The 21756-nt window shown below is 28.3% G+C and overlaps 2 protein-coding genes across 8 annotated transcripts in view; one reads left to right on the top strand and one right to left on the bottom strand.

Moving 5' to 3' along the window:
* LOC100161699 (adenylyl cyclase 78C) overlaps positions 1–21756 on the bottom strand; it is a 147327-nt gene that overhangs the window by 72539 nt on the left and 53032 nt on the right. The gene's annotated exons all lie outside the window — the stretch shown is intronic.
* On the top strand, positions 8329–17369 carry LOC100569127 (dynein regulatory complex protein 8-like). 2 transcript variants are annotated; one of them, XM_003246794.4, is made up of 5 exons: positions 8329–8502; positions 8579–8689; positions 15105–15210; positions 15635–15842; positions 16891–17369. In XM_003246794.4, the coding sequence occupies exons 1-5, from the start codon at positions 8451–8453 to the stop codon at positions 17035–17037; spliced, it is 624 nt and encodes a 207-aa protein (XP_003246842.1). In that variant the 5' UTR covers positions 8329–8450; the 3' UTR covers positions 17038–17369. The 2 variants fall into 2 exon arrangements, with proteins under 2 accessions (XP_003246842.1, XP_003246841.1); XM_003246793.4 differs by having other exon boundaries at positions 8331–8502; positions 15087–15210.

The following is a 21756-nucleotide window of genomic DNA, read 5'->3' as shown; positions in this document are numbered from 1 at the left end:
CCCCGAAATTTTTGTGTACCGTTTATAAAAAAAAAAAAAAATGTTTTTTATATCAATTAAGCATAAAAATTGTACTAACATTTATTTCGACCCCCTCCAAAATAAAATCCTGGCTACGTGCCTGAGGATAAAAAATATTTAAAAATATAATTTTTTAATAAAAAACGTTGTTTTTTAACAACTTGAAACTATGTAAAAAAATATTTTCAAAAAAATTTACACTTTTTGAAATAATGAGTGTTCAATGATAAAAGAATCACCCGGTATATAAATATGTTAATGCATTAATAGAAAAAGTTATAATTTAATACTTTTGAACGACCGACATTTTACTCATACACTTACAATTATTTATTACGTACCTAAATACCCATAAAATTGAATTTTTATGGGTCATGTAATTTGATTTCCAAGCGATGAAAATGATTTTCTAACGTTTACACAGCTTTAAGAGCCAATAAATATCAACACATCACAATGATATTTGTAAACTTTAAATGTTACATTTTTCAAGAATACTGCACTAATATTAAGTGAGTATGTTAAATAGTTTGTCATTACAATTTACAACGGCAAGCGTAGCGAGACATCCGAGGTCGCATGGAAGAAGACACCTAGGTAGGTATACCTAGATCATTAACAGCTAAATTAAGTTAAATTAACTCTGTTGACTCTGCCGCACTGATTAGGACATAAATTGTTGGATGCATGTGTTCTTTTATACAAAGAAAAAAAAAAAAATTTGAGATAATTCTTGTGTGTTGTCCATCTACACTTAATACTATATAGCTAATAGTAGGTAGGTATATTATACGGTGTATTGGAGACTAAGAAGGTGGGGGCATAATTATATGATATAGGTAGTATCTCGAAAAACAAATATAGTTAAAACTTATAATTAGAAATACGTTGGTTTTTATTTGTATTTATTAAAAAGATGGGCAAGTGGGTACCACTCTGCTGTGTAATAGGTGCCTAGAGGGGTCACTGTAATTATCCATTATCTTATCTAGATAAAAATCTACTGGTCATCTTTTTATTTATCCTGGATGAAAACGTTAGTTATCTTTATTAATTTATCTAGATAATTTTTTATGTACCTATATCATAGTATATTATATACGTATAAGTTGATAATCAAAGCATTATTTTTGACTACTTACCGAATACACACACAAAAAAAAACAAAAAAAAAACACATCATTGTAATAAATCAATAATATAATGTTCATCGCTCCGCACAGAATCTAAAGTCTAAAATTAATTTAATACCTATTCTTAAACAATTACATATTTTAAAGTTTGAAAAATTATTGTAAAAAATAATTAAATATTTCTAAATATTAACTTAGTACATGGTGAGTTGTCTTATCTGCACTCTATGATATAGTTACCTTCGTATTATGTGGAAGTGCAAATTTAGAAAATTATATACAGTAATATACCTAGTGTAAAATAATGTTTAGGAATAAATATTTAAATATTATTTTAAATTTAAATATTTAAAATGTATAAGTTTCTTTGACTTAATTATGTAAACTTATACTTATTATTAGTGATCATTTACAACACTACTATGTACATGCCTTCTTAGAATTAAAAATACAATACCCCCTCCCCCAATAAAATAATATAGTAATATATATAGGTAATTATAAGGGTAACATACTTAGGTATAAACATTTAGAATGAAATAATAATAAAATCCATAAAGTGTGCCTGAATTCAATATTACAAAAAAAAAAAAAACATTTAAAAGACCGTTTAACGTATACGTTAAATTTATCATATCCTTATTCTTATACAGACTGTTAAGACATACCTTTACTTAACTGTCAGTCTTACGTTGTTTAAATATTAAACTATAATAGAAAAAAATAAAGTTCATCCATTTTTAACATATTTATAAGAGTTGTTTAAATCATTTTTTATTTCAAGTTTTCTTGAATATTTCTCAAAAACCATAAAACATTAGTTTTGTATATTATGCACAATTTGATTAAACAATTTAGACCACTAAAAAAATACAATGACGTAAAAAAAGTTCTTAAAATTTATCAAATGAAAATTACTATTCAGAATAGCTTTAAAAAGCATTATAATATGTATAATTAAATTTATACCTATCATAATATTATATTATATTATTTACTTACAGACAAATTGACTAAAATAAATAATATGACTATTTGTTGTTACAATTTACAATATATACTGTTTTAATTAAATAATAGTAACCTAAGTAATAATAACAGTAATAATGTCATACGATTTTAACAATGCCCATTTTATCCCTAACCGCTGCAGTTTGACACAGAAATAATATAGCCTACCATTTACAAGAAAGGTCGATACTATTCCATCAAATCATATAGAATGTGCGTTGTCATTTGGTTATGAACATTATGTGTATAATATATTTTATATGTAAGGATATGAACATTTTTGCTATACAGACGTGAACTATAGTCTATTATTATCGGACCACTATTAATTTGTCGAATCACCTTTTTTCATCAGCCTCCGAACCCTCCCCCCCATCACAAGCAAAGTTTTTTATCACCTGCAGCTCCTACGTGATATGCTTAATGATTATCTCTCGAGCTTTCGTGACTCGTACAATATTTATATATATTAATATAGGTATCTACATTGTGTCACCATTTATCGATTTGTATCTGCTCGTATCAGAATATATGTGTTTCAAACATTGTCAAGTAAAAGTTATGCCGGTATTATATAGACAGATCAACAATGTCTGAAATATTTGATCTGTATGCATGAATTCGTTCTAAAGATTTTCCCTATTATATATTAGTTTAGTTGTATACGTTGTATGAGTGATTATAATATGTACAAGTAAAACGAATTGATGTATAATATCTTTTAGATTTCAATTGATTTGTAGGTACATGTCATTTTATTATTGTATATTAGAACTTGTCCCGTGCGACGGGTTAGGTATACTTTAACCGAACTGCAACCAGACATGACTGATAAATAGAATTAAACGTTAGTCTGCAACTTCATACTTTTTTTACATAAACTTCATTATAAACATTCACAAGTCATAATTAGGCAGAACTAATGGACGACGACAGCGATTCATAACGGCCACATTCATTTTTCGTCAATTTTTCGCGCTGCGTTAATACGGGCCAATGAGCTATCTATAGTATTTATAAATTATAATCAATAATTTTATTCACACTTCATATCATATAATAGCGTGATTAAAAAAAAATGCGTATGTTGTCTTTAGGCAATTATAGGTAATATAACTAATATTTATTAAATTATAAGTTCATATTATTTTTCCAGAGGGATATGTCCAAACGAGCGTCCATGGTTATGTTTAATCTTACCCCTAAAGGAACTCCCGATAAAACGGGGATAACTTACATCGAGGTGCACCAGGTTTAGTTATATTTATGGAATATATGAACTTTAGTTATATAATTAAAATAAGTTTTAATTTAATTAAAAAGGTAGGTACACATTTAGTATTACGTACTAAAATAGTAGCTATGTATATTGTATAATATATATAAATTAATTCCAATATAAGCCACAGTTACCATGAATCATAATTGGTTCATTAGTTCGCAGAAATATAGAAACACTTATTTTTATGTAGTAATGTTACTGTTGACAATATTATGTAATTTAAATAGTAAAATAATTGTTACTGGTTATATGATTTCACTGTAATGCAAATATTCAGTGAAAAACTAAAATTTATAAATAGGCATAAAATATAATATGCATATCGCACTGGTGATCCCACTATTGACATTTAATTATATTATAGGCGTATTTTATGAGCTGGTAGACAATGGGAAATATGACACAACGCATAAATACAAAATAATCATATAGGTAAAGGTATCGAATGCGTATACCTAAAGATTATTAAATGTAGGAATCTACGTATTTTTAATCAAGAATTACAGAAATGGGGAATTGTGCATTATATTTTATTACTTTTAAATCCAACTTCACGTTGGATTGCACTTAATGGCAGCATAACATTTTCATATCAAATTATGTTCACGTGTAACCGATCCATTACTGAAAGTTTAGTGTCACGTGTTTGCGATGTAAAAACCAATACTGAAGTTAACATGAGTAATACGACTCCCCTGGTCGTCAACGTGTAATACGATCATATGGTTTTTAAATACGCTGCTGCCAGAACGGTAAACATCTCCTGTAAAGGTCACTCGGCTAGTTGTTTGATTTTGGTTGATGTATTCCGTTCTCGGACCGACAATGCCGAGCAGGAATACATAAATGAACAACTATAGGAGTGGCGGGATTTTCAGATAAAGCCCGTGGGAAAAGTGTACGGTGAGATGAGGATTTTTTTTGTTATCGCATATGCCTCGTGTAGAATAAATCTAAAACGACACGACGGGGGAAGAGTCAGAGTGCGGTAAATAATGCATTGATAAAGACTAAATCATAGACTAGATATCGGGATTGAAAAAAAAAATGTTGAATGGACTGTCGCTAACTCAACAATGGCAATGGTTAAAATGATCATGGCGGATTCGGGTAAAATATTGAAGTTCGTCTCCACTTGTCGTGATAGAATTGTGTGTGGCTATAGTAATAATGTATTAATCTTACGACCTATTTCACGTTCTACGTAGGTAAAATATTTAGCAATTATATATTTTCCAATTTAATATTTGGAAGTTGACAATTTTCATACAACACGCATATTGTAATAAGTTCATTTATCAAAAATGCGCCAGACGTCAATGCTTTATTGCCTTTATTACAAAATATCTTAGTAGCTAATGTTATTAAACAAACCGTATAAAGCTTATCAAATAGTTTATGATTAAATGTCTAAAGTTATTATTATAACCATGATGAATACAAAATTACAAAATAAATTATTATGATAAACTATTGTACTTTAACTAATAGTTTAAGTGAATCACGATGGTGAATAATATATTATGAACTATAATAACTTAAGAAAATATATAAAATATTCCTGGGTTTATTCTTCCTTAAAATGTTTTATTGTTTTTAATGGATGTTGACATTTACGTGAAACCACAAAATATATATTTTTAAAACTGGTACATATATTGTCATAAATCATAATATAATGAATACGCAGTACCTATACAGCTAGAATTGATTAATGAAAACTATTATATTAAGAGTAACTTAGAGATATAATTTTTATAAAATAATGACGACCGTTATTTTTTACACATAAGTAAAAACCATCTAATGTACAATTATTAATAGATAAAATATAATTAACTATCCATAATAGATGGGATATTAACTATTAATATACAATATTATTTTGTTTTTTAATTTTCAGATTGTAGCATGTAGATTGTAAGTACTAGTATAGGTGTAATATTATTATATATAAGAAGTGGCCACTAATCTTCATTTTGGGAACCACACATTTATGAAGCTAATTCGAAGCGAAACACATTGATAACAGATGTTTATAAAATTGATTATAAAATGAATATTAAATTATATTACATTAATATAAAAGCAGAAGTCTTGTTAAAAATTTAGTAGATTAACCATTAATTGTGAAGAAAAAAAAATTATAACAATGGATAAATACCTAAAAATTATAGACTTATTGATGAAAGCGCTACTAATGAGGGCTTATTGTTACATATTTATCTATAAACAAATTCACTTTATCAATTATCAAAACGGCAAATGGTTAAGGGATGGTGATTAAGAAGGTGTTTCATACTTGACAAAAAAACAACTACAACCTTTTGGGTAGATTTTGAAATGGAAATAGGACGTTAAAGATATAAAATTAACTCATAAATCTTTTAGTAGAATCGGTGAGTGTTTGATTATATTATTATGAATTTATTATTCCACCAAGATAATAATATGTTAATGATCAATAAAAAACGAATAAATAATTTAATTCCATTCAAAAGAAGATCAGTTCTTCGTGCCTTGACAATATAATTGATAGTTTTATACATAAATGAATCATGCATTCGTTATGTCTGTCTTCATTACGTTTAAAAGTTATTACGATAAAGTATAAAGCCATAATATGTAACGAAACCGTTAAATCTTTTTCAAAAACTATAAACTCAAATGAGTAATTCCCGATATTTTAAATTAGATTATTAAACCAGCCAACAAAAACTGATCAACCCGGCTGTAAAGTGTAATGTAATCATCCAATTTATTCAATAAGTTTATTCTTATTATTAATTAAGAAGTATACATATTATATTGTACAGTGAATAATAAATATATATATATATATATATATATTTTGGTAATATCGTTAGATATTTTTTTTTTGCTTACCGAAAACTATGATGGTTTTTAAAATAACTTTGTAATTACTTATCGGAAAGATTACTTTGATCTTCGTCAAGTAGGATGTTTTGAAATAAAATATTTCGATATCGGACCTCTTCGTATAGAATCCAAACTTCCTAATTAGTCGGCGTTAAAATACAATTTAAAAAAAAAAACGAATATAAAAGGATAGTTCAAGGGGGAAAAATGCGGAATTAATTTGATTCGCGCACGCAGTCCACGTAAAGTAATTTAAATTGAAATTCTCCGTAGATAGAGTTTACAGGATGCCTTCGTGTACTGTAATCCTACATTTAGATGAACGAAGAAAAGTTTGTTTTTTTTTAATTTTTAAAATATTTTATAAATTCATTATAAAACTTCCGACAACAGGGAAATATTTTCAATTATTTATTATTAGAGGGCATATAATATGTTTAATTCGAATCAAATTCAAGTTATTGATAATGATTAAACAATTTTATTTATTTTTAAGAGTTAGGAAATAGTAAAATTGTCACCATATAAATTATTTTTATTTTCTTTCTAATAGATATTCAACGATATATTTGTGAACAAAATAGGTACCTATTCAAAAAAATCAAACATAATAATATGTACATAATAAAGTTTTGACTTAATCAATAAATGAATGTTGAGGACTTGATGGATGTCGTAATACTTGAATTGTTGTGAATAGACATATCTTGTAAGAGTTGTTATGATTATTGATTAGTATCGAAAGAAGGTAGTTTTATAGTTTGTTAAAATTTTTGGATGAAAGAAGATTTACAAATTATAATCCAAAATAAAGGTTATTTAATCAATTCATTACAGTTTTTTTTAAACGTTCAAGATTGTTCCATTAAAATACAATAACAATTGATGTTCTAAGCTAAGGAAAAAAATGTTAATTATATATTGTTTTAACCGATTAAGCTTGATTTTAAACCGTCTCAAATAATGTGAGCACAATATGAAATAGAATTGAATATTTATTTTAAATAGATTTTAAGTGCTGTATTTTTAATTGGTGTTTTGATCCACAATAAAACTAAAATTAATAAATTAATAATTTTAAATATGTTTAAAAAAAAAACATAAAAATATATTGAGTTATATTCAAAATATTTCAAACAGTTAAGTTATCCACTTAAACAGTAGGTACTCGCTTAAAAATACATAGAACCTCGAGATTCATCATAGTTAATTTTTTGAACTTACCTACTATGTTTACTTTATCAACACGTATTTTATATAAGTGCAATTTAATATTCTTACTCATCCTAAATACTTTTCCAAATTGTTACATTTTTCTTGGAACTTACCGATAGGTAATAATGTAATATATACTTCATACTACATACATTTGTATTATATATAAGATTTAAATATTACAAACCGAATTAACACTAGTTTATTTTTCTGTGTAGATATTTACCAAAGTGAGTTACGGTAAAGTGAGTAAACATAATATTAATATTTAACGGACTGTCATCTTGAAAACATGGTGTATTAAATATATTTATAAGCCAACACTTTGTGAGTTCAAAAATTCAAAAAAATCATGTTTTAAAAATAATAACTGCATCAAGGTACTGTGTAGTTTTTTTGAAACGAATATAAATTTAAGCATATAATATATACATGATTGCGTTTTTGCTAATTAGAATACATAATTATGAGATCTAATCAATTTGACTAATTGGAGTATACCTTATTGTTTAAAATATATTTAAATGTTTATTTTTTTAAAAATGAAAACCTATGTAATAATTTTATATTTTTATCACGTATTTACTAACTTCAAACATGATAATAAGCTGTACCTGTATCAATGCCACTGATTTTTATAAACTGCATACCAATATAATACGTGCTATAGTAGAATAAAACGCAATAATGTAAAATGTTTACTTAATTCTAGTAAAACGTCTACAAATAACAAGATATTTGTATTGTTATTTGTACTGTAAAAACAGCATCATTTTTTTTTATTCATTATGGCTAAAAACACTCGAATTAACATTTTAATAAATCACACAGCTGGTACAATATTGTTTTATAATAAACGTATTGACATTTTTTAATTAATATCCAATCAGACTATTTAATTGGTTAAAATGACTGAAGACAACATATCAAATAGTAGTGAATCACATATTAAGACTTTCGGTATTCTTGGACACATATATTATACAATATACAGTGTAAGTGTACATTTAATTTCATATTTTATGATATTTTTTAGAAATAAAGAACGATCTTCAGAAAGTTATTGTTGATACATTTTCATTGTTTACAAGTGACAATATTAACAGCATATCAATTAGTGATTTAGGCAAGGTTATTCGTTATTTGGGTATGTATATATATCATGCTAGAAAATTAATGGGTTACATATATATTATACCTACCTATTACTTAAAAGATATAATCTAAGTTAAATAAAAATAGGTTATTAAATGAATTGATTACTATGATTATTAATTGTTCATATTATATTTTATTTAAGTTAATATATCATAAGATATAAAGTCCATACATATTATATATTATCTATATAATAGAAATTGAACATGTTCAGGGATAATTGGGTATGTATTTTAATTTACTAAATATTTTAATGAAAACTATATTGTATACGCACACACTATGCCATTAGAGAAAATATAGACAATTTGCTACGAAACGGTGAACAGACAATTGATACACATAGGTATAGTATACAGTAGGTACTTACATATATGTAAATACATATGTAAATTAATTGGAAAACTCCAATTCGATTATTTAAAAAGCAACTTTTTTTAAAATTCAAAAACAGCCATTTTGTAGAGTTATATTATAGTTATATATTATGGAGAAAAAACAATTTTTGAATCGGTTGTAATTTGAATGAATGAAATAAATTCATATTTTCAAAAATACAGCATATAATATATATTATTATACTGTAAAATTATTGTATCGTTTTCACACTTTTACAATTAATATACTAATCCAATATATTATTGGCAATAAAGAACACATTAATCGTTTAAATTATATTGTGTAATATTTTTTAATTGTTTTTATAATATTGCTCAATATATTCTCCACGAAGTGCTAAGCACCAGTCAATTTTATATTTTTTGTTTCAAAATTAACGTATCGCTGGAAATGTCACGCATATATTTCAATTTTATATAACTCTAATTTCGTTACACGGACAATGCCTTCACGGGTCTGAAACAAAACCGATATAACGCTGTCACTGAAACGAGTATCAGCACTACCTATACCACTGACAGCTGTGTTATTATTTATACAATTATTTAAACGTATCGCACAGATGTTCTTGGAGAATAAAAATAAAACAACTTAAGTTTGAACTTTTCTAGGAGCGCATACACTTTACCTCTATTGGTGGTCAGAGAACGACGGATATATTATGCATCTATGTATTTATATGAAAAACGAGGAATAACTACTATATACCTACCATCGTGTATTTGACATTTTTTTTTATTATTATATTATAGCTGGGTACGTGAAAATAGAATACCTGCAGCACGAGGACATTTTACGCGAACTGTGTAGTACAGGTTGGTGGTGTGGGGAGGGTTGGGGCGAGAGAAAAACCACACTGGCGCAACAAAATAATTTCCTGAGCTAGGTGGAAAAAAGGAAAAACCACCGTCGACCCGTCCTGTGAAATAGACGCGGGCAGTCGTTTATCGACATAGAGCGATCGATTTCCATGATAGATGTTTACATCTAAGTCCCGTCGCAGACCGAGGAAAAAAGAGACTCACATCACCGATATGAATCCTATATATTGCCCTGTAACCACTATACGTATGAATTAGTCAGGGCGAGGTCTTTGATTTGTCCACAGCGCCAACGCGTTTGTGGTTCGCGTGGAGGTAATATATTATTATATTATACTCAGCGAATATTGTTGTAAATTTGATTTTATGAAATCCGAACGGGCGGGGTGGATGATTCCTCGGCCACCCGTGTGGTAGACGGGGCGAAACGATGATATTCCATGCGATATATTGTTATAACTTGCGTGCATTAAGCTTTTAATATTATTTCTGTTCGACCGGTGTTCGTAAACTAACGAACCCTCAGCAACGGCGCAGATAGTATCGCATTATCATTACCTATACCGGCGTGGTATTTAATAGTAAATAAGTAATGATGTAAAATAACACCTATAATTGTGTCCATTAACCACGGTTATCGTCGAGGTTAGAGAACGACAATTAGTAGATAACCGTGGCATTAGCGACCAAACGGAATTTAGTTGAAAATTTTAAAACGAATAAAATATAACGTGTACAATTTAAATCCGTCCGTATTCGCTATCGCATAACATAATCGACAATGTTTAATAATTTATTGTGTTTCATACATTTTTAATAATTATTATAATGCACCAGTGCGGTATGAAATTAAATAATGTATTTGTGTAATATTAGAATATTATATAATATAATGTATAATAATACATTCAATACACTATATTCATAAAGTTTGGAATTACAAGATTAAACGTTGAGCCTATTTTTTTGTGCTCGAGTATTTGTTTGATTTTATTATCGGCACGTATTATAGTATTTACTTACAGTTGGAAAAAAATTAACAAAAACCGTTTTGGTTTGGTTTTTTTGTTTATGTTTTTAATTAAAGTTGTTTTATTTGTTGTATGGTAGGTATATATTAGGTGTATACATAAAAGTACATACCGGGTGAAGTTAGTCTACATTATAAATACCGATGAACAGTGGCGTATTTAGGAATTTTGATAGGGGGGGGGGATAAAATATATAATAATAGGTACACTCAATAAATACGAATATAATATACAATGTTAAAATCCTCTAACTTGTTGAGTTTAGTATAAATTTATTATAAATTCTTACTAACGACAATCTCGTGTTTAATACGATAAACAAAAAAAAATAGTTATAATACAAAATCCTGTTTTCTTTAGTTAAACTAATGTTAAACCGCGGAATTCGACTGGTAAAATTTAAACTATGATTGTAAAACGGTCCCTAAGTGTCTAAGTCGGTTATAATAAACAAAGTATATAATAATTACTATTTAATTTATAGTTATTATTCAATATCAGATAAGAAAATTGATAAAATATTTACTTCTGTCATACTATTTATCAGGTAAGACTTAATACTTAATAAAAACTTGAAAAACATCGTTCAGGTGTATAGCAGTTGATACAGGCAAAGTACAAAATATTTTCAAGAGTTCATGAATATTTGAATAAACTTCTTTATCACAAACATCTAAAGCATGTAACCCAGAGGTGAATACAATGTTTTCGGTCACTAAAAATAAACCCATGTCCTATGGTAAATCTACAGTGTTCATGGTAATTTTGTTTTATTTACCGACTATTTATCGGGTTTATTATAAACAATCATGCATGAAAAATAATTCGCAGAGAATTCAAAAATATAGTATACCATACCACCATAAAGATATAATATGTTTTTATTTTCCGATATTTATGCCACGAACGACCAGTGGCGTATAGTACCTATATCAAAGCGGACAAATTACCACGGCTAGAACATTTAGAAAACAGATATAGGTTAGGTTATAACTTAAAAGTTAGCTTAAACTTAAAAGTAGTATCATATTGAGAAATACAGAAAATAAGTAAACTTAATTTTACAAAAAAAAAAGGTCAAGGGGGGGGGATCTATCTATTATTAATTACAAATTGCATACAACGAATAACGGTGCAGCAGGTTTAGTTTTGTATTATATTTGGTACTCTTTTACTATAATATTATGTTGTTACATAAACAAATATCAAATCGTACACGTATTATTTACTGGGTACACAGTCCATATGAATACATAGTAATATACATAATATATTATAAGTATAACTTATAAAAGTATAATTACTTGTTTTTATGATTCTCTATGATTTACCTATCCAAAATATTCTTAAATTAATATTATTTGAGTTAAGCTTTTTTTTTCGTTTAAAATAACTGATAAATTGATTGCCAAGTAACGCAGATAATCGAATAGTTATATAAAAATCAATGAATAAGTAATAATATTATGAAGCGTAAAGGTTATATTAGACAATATACTTTGTAGTTTGTAGCCTTCAGCTTTTTAAGCTGAAACTTTTAAGGTATCAATTAATAAGTACCTATAAGTATTGAATGTTTAAGACATAAAACGGACATATTTTTAATATTACGTGATAAAAAAATCAAATTATTATGAAATTAATTTATAACATAATAATTAATACCTAAAACATTGGTGTTATATATTATTTTTTTTTCAATTTAATAACAATAACTTGATTGCAGTAAATAGGTAGTTGTATAAATTTGAAACTTAAATCAACGACTTATTTTTATACATTTATACTTTTATGCATCATTGCCATCACATTTAAATATCACGAATATTTACATTATAATACGAGTAGGTAGTACCTATTACCTACGACTGTATTGTTTATAGGTATTGTTAACCTCTAAAAAAGACTTCAGTTTTCATAGGATAGTTTTATAAATACATAAAATTGGATAGTTAGGTACTTGAATTATTTTTCTCTATCTTAGTCCTTAGACTTTATAAAATAAATTAAATACCGAAAAGTGAATGAAATTGGTGGAACCCGGAATATACTACATGAACCCATTGAAAAAGGCTTTCCGACAAATGTTCATACTCCATTTAAAACTGAATAGCTTTTTAAACCAAAAAAACCAATCGAATAATTTCTTTAAAAGTACACCCCTTCTTTTAGATGCTTTCCAGCGTTATTGTGCATTTTATACGTAAATATTATTATAACTGCAGAGCGAATATAATGTTCAAGCAGTCAAATCGACTAAGATTGTGTGAAATGAATGATATTTTTACAGTAGTACCTATAAGCAACACCGCAAAGAGGGTTGTAAATCGTTGTATTCAAATTAATATAATACTGTCGAGAAACACAACGTGTGCAAATTCAAGGTTTCCTATCGCGTAAAAAAAAATCGATAGTATTTAGTTTTCCAAAGCCGAAATAATATTAATGTGTTTGTGGGTAATGTATGGGTTATGTTAACTGATCAATTAACAAATTTCAAAGCAGTCACGAAATACATTATGCAAGATAATCGAGTTATTTCATTTTCAACTTTTATATTATAGGTACATTTTAATACTAAATTATAAACATATACTTACTTTATATAAATATTAAGTATGTATAGAATATATATATAATGTATTTATGTATTTATAATTTATACATATTATGTATATATTTACCTATTAGTTTTGTAATTATAAAATGGTTTAGAATAAACCGACAAAATTTGGTTATATAAAATAAGATACGACTAGATCGGATTTCCTGTGTATTAAATAGATGAATTACAAACAAATTAAATTAAATATATTACATAATAAATACAATTAGAATATAATGGTAAAAAGAAGCTAAAATGAAAAAAATAAATTATAATGGTCTCTCAAATGTATGGCAAATGGTGATTGATAACCATTTAAATAATCAACTTAGTTAAATTAGATTGACTTATTGTTAAATTACTAATTTAAAGTTAAATGAAAAAATTGTTGTTCTGTTTTAAAAATAACATTTAGGATATTAAATTACCTAACCAGGACATGATAAATTGGGTAGTTGTACAAACGAATTGAAATGTCTTATTGCAAGCCAGTGAACAAAAAGTTTTATAAAAAAAAAAAAAAACCAGTAATCTATATTATTAATTGGTCGTCTTAATGATATGTGGTTATCGTTTAAACGGATATTACAATCTAAATTATTATCTTAATAGCTTATTATGTATTTCATCTTAGAGTTAAATGCTTTTCGGTTACATTATTTATTGTTGTCTGATTTTTATCTTATTCTTATTTTATTTCAACAAAAGAAACTGAGATTTCAAACAAGAAAGTGCGATAAAATATAATAATACACATTTGGTTAAATGTATTATTCAGAGTTGTTGTTCAATATTTGGAATATTATACCGTTTGTTTGTATATACTATATTTAATTAAGAATTCGTCAATTCAAAATAATATACGTAACAAAACCTACCTACTTTGTAAATAATTTAAATAATATGTGATATGTACTTGCTAAGTACACAATTATAATACAAGCGTAATAATATGTGTTATATACAATAGACATATAATATTTAAAATAATAACGAATATTTTTTACTTTCCATTTTACATTGCAATAATTAATTACGATACACCACCACGTTCAATTTTAAATCATGCTTACCTTTATGTAAACCTAAAACCTCTTATATATTAATATACAAATAAGATTTGAAATAATACAATAAAATTTAAGCATTAAAATCTAGAAGCTTAACCTAACTAGACTAGATGTACAACGAAAACCATTAATATTAATTAACACAATCCATTTTCGATATTATACCTAGGCGCTATATTATTATATATATTAGCGAGATGATGCAACCAAACTATGGTAACCTATGAAACGCTTCTACATTAATTGTATTAGTGAAGTTTACAAAATTAGTTTAACTTGCATGCGTATATCAAACAAAAAAAACGCACCGCTAATCAAAAATCTAAAACCTATAATATATTATATGGGTAAAGTGCCACGTTACTTAAGCATGTACATAATTATGTATGCATTTCCAGAATAAAAATAAATATTTAACTGAGAGTTTTTGTAATAAATAATGATACTGATTATTATTTAGGATGTGTCCCCACCGAAGAAGAATTGAATGAATTCGCAAACATTGTGGAAAATCAAAATGAACCTAATACCGTCGATAAGAATGTATTTGTACCGCATATGGAAAAGCAAATAAGGGCTTCTAAGTACCTAAGTTAACTATTTAATTATTTTAATTGCTAAGTTAATCACTCTATTTATACATTATTTGTAAAAACATGATTATAACACACATCACCAATGAACAATATTTAAATATAAAATCACTACGTGTATGTCACATAAATAGTATCAAAAAGTGATAATGATAATCATGAGACGATATTCAACAAAGTTAATACAGGATCTTATGACAAGAACCGGAATATATGGTCAAGACGCTTTTTTTAATTTTTATGGATAAACGATTTACTTGTTTTGTATTCAGTCCCTAAACAAAGCCAACACTTCCAGCAGATAAATCCACAATAGGACATACGATATCATTATAGACCTATTACCTTATTTCTGAACAAACAGCAACTGAGAAAGTTTTCTTTGGTATTTATAATTAATAGGTAACTATTTTAGGTATAAACCGGCAACGGCGAACGAATTGCTACAGGCATTTCACACATTAGACATGGAAAGTAAAGGCTCGTTATCTGTGGATTTTATGCAACAAGCGCTCCGCGAAGGCGATTCATTAGATCCCGATGAAATCACTGAAGCAATTAAGACCGCTTACGACCCCGATTTCCAGTGTATATATTACGACATATGGATCCATAAGTTATTGGTAAGTACAGTCACAGCAACATGCATGTCGATGGTGACATGGCATCTTGAATTCTGATTTTAACATTCATCGACCCATAAATCATAAAACACTACGGAACACGATTATGATAGGTGTAAAATATAATATACCAACGGATATGACAGGTGCTGGATAAAGTATGTATTATAAAAATTGGCTTTTTTTCACGGTACAAGGAAACTATCTTGGGTTTGAACGATTCTGGTATATAATACGCGTAATATTTTGGTCAACGATCACTATGAATAATATTGAATACTAATTTATATTTCATTAAAACGTAAGATTATAAAAGTTTAAATAGGTAAATATTAACCTTAACCCAATGCTATTTCATAATTTGTTTTCACGAATGGTATTGCGTAGTAGATCGTAAAAAAAGAAGAGCAAAAAGTATAATAAAAAAAACCCAAAAAATCACGCAAACGTACGTGACTTAGTTCCTTTTATTAATGCGTCGTAAAGAAGTGTGCATCCCGTGTTCACGTATTATTATTGTCATTGGGGAAACAAACAATCGATAACAATTTTTTTGTTTTTAATTTACGTGTTTGTAAGTTATGTAACTGCGGTGGTAATAATAATGGTGATAAATACGACAAAGGTCGATTAACAAATGAGACGGGAAATCGATCGACTGCGATAACTCCTGCATGCATTGTAATAATTATATTAAAGGTGCCGTGGTGCATTCTGTACGCAGGGGCAGATCTATAGGTGTGGGGGGGATTCAGGAGGTCAGCTGACCCACGATTAATATTTGCTCATCAAGTTGGCCTCCTTTCAGATCTTGGGTACGAGGACACTTGGACCACCGAATAAACGTAATAAAGTATAAAGTATAAATTAATTTATTTTGTTTGTATACAAGTATACATTTCTAATTTGGTTTTAATAAGTGGCCCCTTGAAATGTTCTGACCCACAGTTTCCTAACTCTGGATCCGCCCCTGGCTGCAGTACGCCTGTAGTACGCTGGTCTTATAATATTATATTCGTATTGTATTTATTTTTCATTTCCGCTGCAGGGAAAGAACAAAATGGACCCGTACGCTTTAGCCGCCAACGATGTCGCTTCGGCTAACCACGCAAAGGCGGCGGAGGACGGAGAACTAAACCGACTGTTATTGTCCTCCGAGAATAATGATATTGACCCGGCTTCAGCGGCTGTATAATATTAGAATATTACAGCTGCTATTGAAAACCAATAAAAAATATATTACGACTCGAAGACGTTATATTATTATACTTCTTGAATCTAAATCGTGTTATAAATACGTATACTGCGCACGTGACAAGATACGACACGACCACTTGAGCTGCTGTTGACGACACACGCCGCGAGGGTAATTGGGTCGAAAACAGGTCAGGCACGAGACAAAAGAAGAATAAGGATAAAAAAAACCCGAAAGAAACTATAATAATATTATCACACACACGTAAATGGCAAAAGAGTGGAACGGTGGCGGTGCGGGTATAAGCTCTGCATACGGTTTTGACACGGTTTCAAAAAAAAAAAAAAAAAACGTCTTTCGGCGGTGAACGGCTTTTTTCAGTTTCCCGAGAACGCGCTTTTATCGAATTAAATCGATGACGGGCTTTTCGGACCGCGTGCCAAAAACCGCATAATACCAAAACGGCGACGCGACCGACCGACCTATGGTGGCGACGTCGGTGCGTGTCGTGGACCTAATGCCCCGGAAACGCGCAGCCAACGAGGCGGTTCGCGAGCGCACACGTCATCCGTAGTCGCGCCGGAGACACGTCGTCATCGTTGGCTGGACGTATATTATGTTATGTACATACGCGATTATACGAGTATTTTATGGAACAGTTAAGTTATCCCTTATCTCTCCACCCCTGCACCCAGCCCGTCACTCAATCCACCGCGACACGTCCCGTAACGACCACTTAACTGCCGTTATTTTGTTCTATCGTTCTATCTTTATTATAATAATATCATGTCTCGCACGAGGCGGTATCAAAGAAGACTGTAGTTTTTATGACGATAACACCTCGCGGTCCGAAATTGCGTACTGTCATCCTGCTCTTACGAAATCACGCGAGAAGATTCTTAGCACAACCGATCGCTTTAATCGCTGTATAATATACAATCTAGTATAATATTATAGTGCCTACGCCTAACCAACCTACCATGTTATATAAATTATTCACTTCATTTTGCAATTCTACTATTTGCGCTTAGGAATGAATTCGAAGTGACCACGAGATACTATCACGACGATTATTAGGGTAAAAGGTCATAATTATTAACTTATTATTACCTCGACGACGACGATTTGGCATAATAATAACATTATAAAACGTATATCGATTTAGGTACGCCTTATTCGTGTTTTGTCAAATAACGACATATTTATTATAATATTTTACACTAGGTACTCGGTAGTCGGTATACACAACTGTTACCTATATTATATTTTGATATTATTTTGGTTACCACTTGAGAACATATCAATATATCATTATTCAACTAACGTTAACTACATTATATTTTACTCTAAAAATACTTTTGCTACCTAGGCACAACATAATATTGAAGCGCCGCTGATATTCTTTTATTTTAGTCATTTTGCACACCATAAATTATTGAAAAAACAGTGCAATGTGTTATGAAGGTATTCTATTTATGTATATACAATCTAATAGCTACAAAATTGAAAATATAGATTATTGGAATTTTACATTGTTTTTCGATTCCGTTATATCAAACTCAACAGAAAAACTTAAAACCAGTGAAATGTACAAGACAGTTTTAAACAAAATGTATTTTGGTTATAAATTATAATATTGTAATAATTCAGATACTGATCCGACTATCCGAGAGATTTAAAACTTTTCGTGACGGATATTATATAAACTGTAATACTACACAGTAAATATATAGTAATTCTCCAAGTATGCTTATCCTCATTCTACCCTTAATAATGAATTTATTCGAATTTTAATTTTAGAATTTTGTATGTATACTTAAGGCCAAGTATTTTTATGTAATTTATTGAGTGTCATGTGGTGATCCAAACTTCTTTTTTTCAAACAAGACTAAACTTTTTATTGTAAAATGTTATGGAGGTGACTTAAAAGATTCAGATTTACCGATATCAATATGTCAATAATACCTGTATCAAAATTAAAAAGTAGTTTTAGAGTTATTAAGTTATGAAGTATATTATTTGTATTCTCTCGTAAATTATTTTATATTTAGTGCACTTCGTTGCCCGTTAAATGTACCAACTCTATATGACTTAAACTTTGTTCAATTTGTTATTTAATATTCGGTGTATGGTGTTCAAAACTTATCCGTTGCCCGAAATAAAAATTCTGATTCACAGCTCTATATTATCAGGTAGGTAATCTACCTGCGGTAGATCGCGGACCCCATGCTGTTTGTACGTAAGTGTATGATTTAACTCTAAAGCATCAAATTTATACCAAGTTTGTCGTATTCCACCTATGGTGGATTAATATAATCAATTACTATAAAATCCTAACCTAACCTAACCGTACTAATATCAGATGAATAAAAAAAAACCAAATTTAACCATTTTTGAATTAGCCTGTCTTCTTCCCAGAGGTCTATATTCTTAAACATTAAACACAAATATTCATTTACATATATATATTAACAAAAAATAATAATACAAATCTGAAATCAACAAACATGCCCGATTAATCAGTATCAACCAATACAATATAATACACTGTTGCGCCACTGTTGTATTTTTTACATCCAGATTTCCTACTTTTCCGGTGGATTTTCCTAAAAATTTTCTTTTGTAAAAACCTTTTCCTAGCAATTACGAACATCTTAAAAAAAAGTTGAGTCAAATCGGACCAGCCGTTCTAGATTGATGAGGTAGCGACAATTTTTCACGCTCCATTTTTATATATATAGATTTCAAAGCGAGTTATAATCATGAAAAATATTAAAATGCTAATAACTCGCTTTAAAATTAAAATAACAAAAACAAAACGACAATAGGACACAGATAATATTCTTACCATTAAATTTGATGATAGGTCAATTTACTCTAATATTAATAATAACAACATAAATTGTACTGCTTAAAGCAGCAAAACTGCTATGTTCTACGTTAGTAAGACAGATACAGCACTTGCAGGCACTACATCCTATTAAGTAGTATCTAAGGATAATAAGTTTAGAGGTCCTAGGGGGGTATGATAATTTACAAATATTACAGTTATTAATATTGATTAATTATAACTTTAAATTTTGCAAAAATTGTTCAAGTATTAAGTCCCACTCAGTATAAGACTAAATAATACGTCATCTACTTTATATTTTAGGTAAAACCATTAATAAAGGGCTATTATCCTTAATCCTTACCACATAAACTTTAATAGCTCAGAAACTGCTCGTTCGAAATTCTATTAATATGCGTAAAATATTTAAAAATATAATTTGACTAACAATTTACACTAAAAATTAAGTGTTACTCATAAAAAAAGAAATTTGTATCGATACAGGATACTCCCAAAATGGAATAAAAATCAAAGTACTTGAAAATATGATCTTTATGTGTACTTGATAATTTCAAATATCGGTTTTGAATAACAACATAGTCATAGAAAAAAAATGGGGTAAAGTATGCTTGTTGAATCACCCTGTGTACAGTATAATATACAATTTAATATATAGTATAAACTAGAAAGTACACCCTAATATAAACTGAACTTCAGTTGGTAATAAGAATAGTTTTTAGGAAGAAATTATCTTATTATATCACTTTCAAATTTAATCACACCCAAAAAATCCAGTTACTTGTATGCATACAATCAATGTCCACTTCCATTTCTATTTTATTTATTTGTATACGTTAATCGAAAATTGTTTAGTCCTCGACTTTCAGTTATCAATATAACCAATTGTATAGGTACCTATAATACATATATAATATACACTCAATGTAGATGACCTTCACTATACGCAAAGACAAAGTCTTACTATTTTTATTACCAATATACTTATAAAATTAATGTACAAGATTAAACACACAAAATAATATTATATTAGCCAATATAACCATTAACCAAAATTGTTTTTAATAGATGGCTTTAAGCGATGATGAACTTTTTACAAATTAAAATAATATAACCAATATGTATGGGTAACATGTATATTTTTTTTATACAACTATGAAAGTATTATTTATTTATTTGTTTATAATATTGGCTCATTATTAAACTGTATTTTAAAAGAGACGGGAATTAAATAAAATATAAATTATGGTTCTATTGATTATTTTTACATTAAACTGTAATAATAGAAAATATCAATGCTTTCCACATGAATTAACCTGAATCCTATAATATTATGACCACCCTTATATAACTACCTTACAATTCGAATTAATCTGATTATTCTGGTATTAACTATACAATTATTTAAACTTTAAAAGTTATTCCGTTGTTTAGGTACCTACACATAACAACGAAATAAAGAGTTAGACATTAATTAATTATTTTTAAGATCACGTTTCTTCTTTATGTCAATCAAAACTTTAAATAATTAGTTGAATTAGTTAAATATTAGGTTGATGCGTTATATCAGTGTTTTCAGATGATTAACATATGCATACACTATAGGTACTATACTTTAATTTGAAAATATGCACTGGTTTTCATATGAAAATAAAAAGATATTATCGATATTATTTTAATAAATAAGAGAGGGTGGTTAAAATAATGTAGGTATGAAGAACAATCGCACAGTAAAATGATTTTAAAATAATATACTGATAATAATGTTTTAATACTAACAATATAATACACTGAATTGGTAATTATTATTGTATCAAATTGATTGCTGTGATTTAAATTTGTAGCAGTGGCGTAGACAGGGGGGCTGAGGG

The sequence above is a fragment of the Acyrthosiphon pisum genome, chromosome A2, assembly GCF_005508785.2.
Source record: "Acyrthosiphon pisum isolate AL4f chromosome A2, pea_aphid_22Mar2018_4r6ur, whole genome shotgun sequence".
NCBI classification, from domain to species: Eukaryota; Metazoa; Arthropoda; class Insecta; order Hemiptera; family Aphididae; genus Acyrthosiphon; species Acyrthosiphon pisum.
This window is presented reverse-complemented; position numbering and strand designations above follow the sequence as displayed.

Excerpts from the sequence above, each read along its gene's own strand:
- LOC100569127 (XM_003246793.4), top strand. The coding sequence starts at position 8,451 with ATGACTGAAGACAACATATCAAATAGTAGTGAATCACATATTAAGACT. Across the intron at positions 8,503-8,578 it reads ATCACATATTAAGACTTTCG|AAATAAAGAACGATCTTCAG; the intron begins GTATTCTTGGAC and ends GATATTTTTTAG. Across the intron at positions 15,843-16,890 it reads TATGGATCCATAAGTTATTG|GGAAAGAACAAAATGGACCC; the intron begins GTAAGTACAGTC and ends TTTCCGCTGCAG.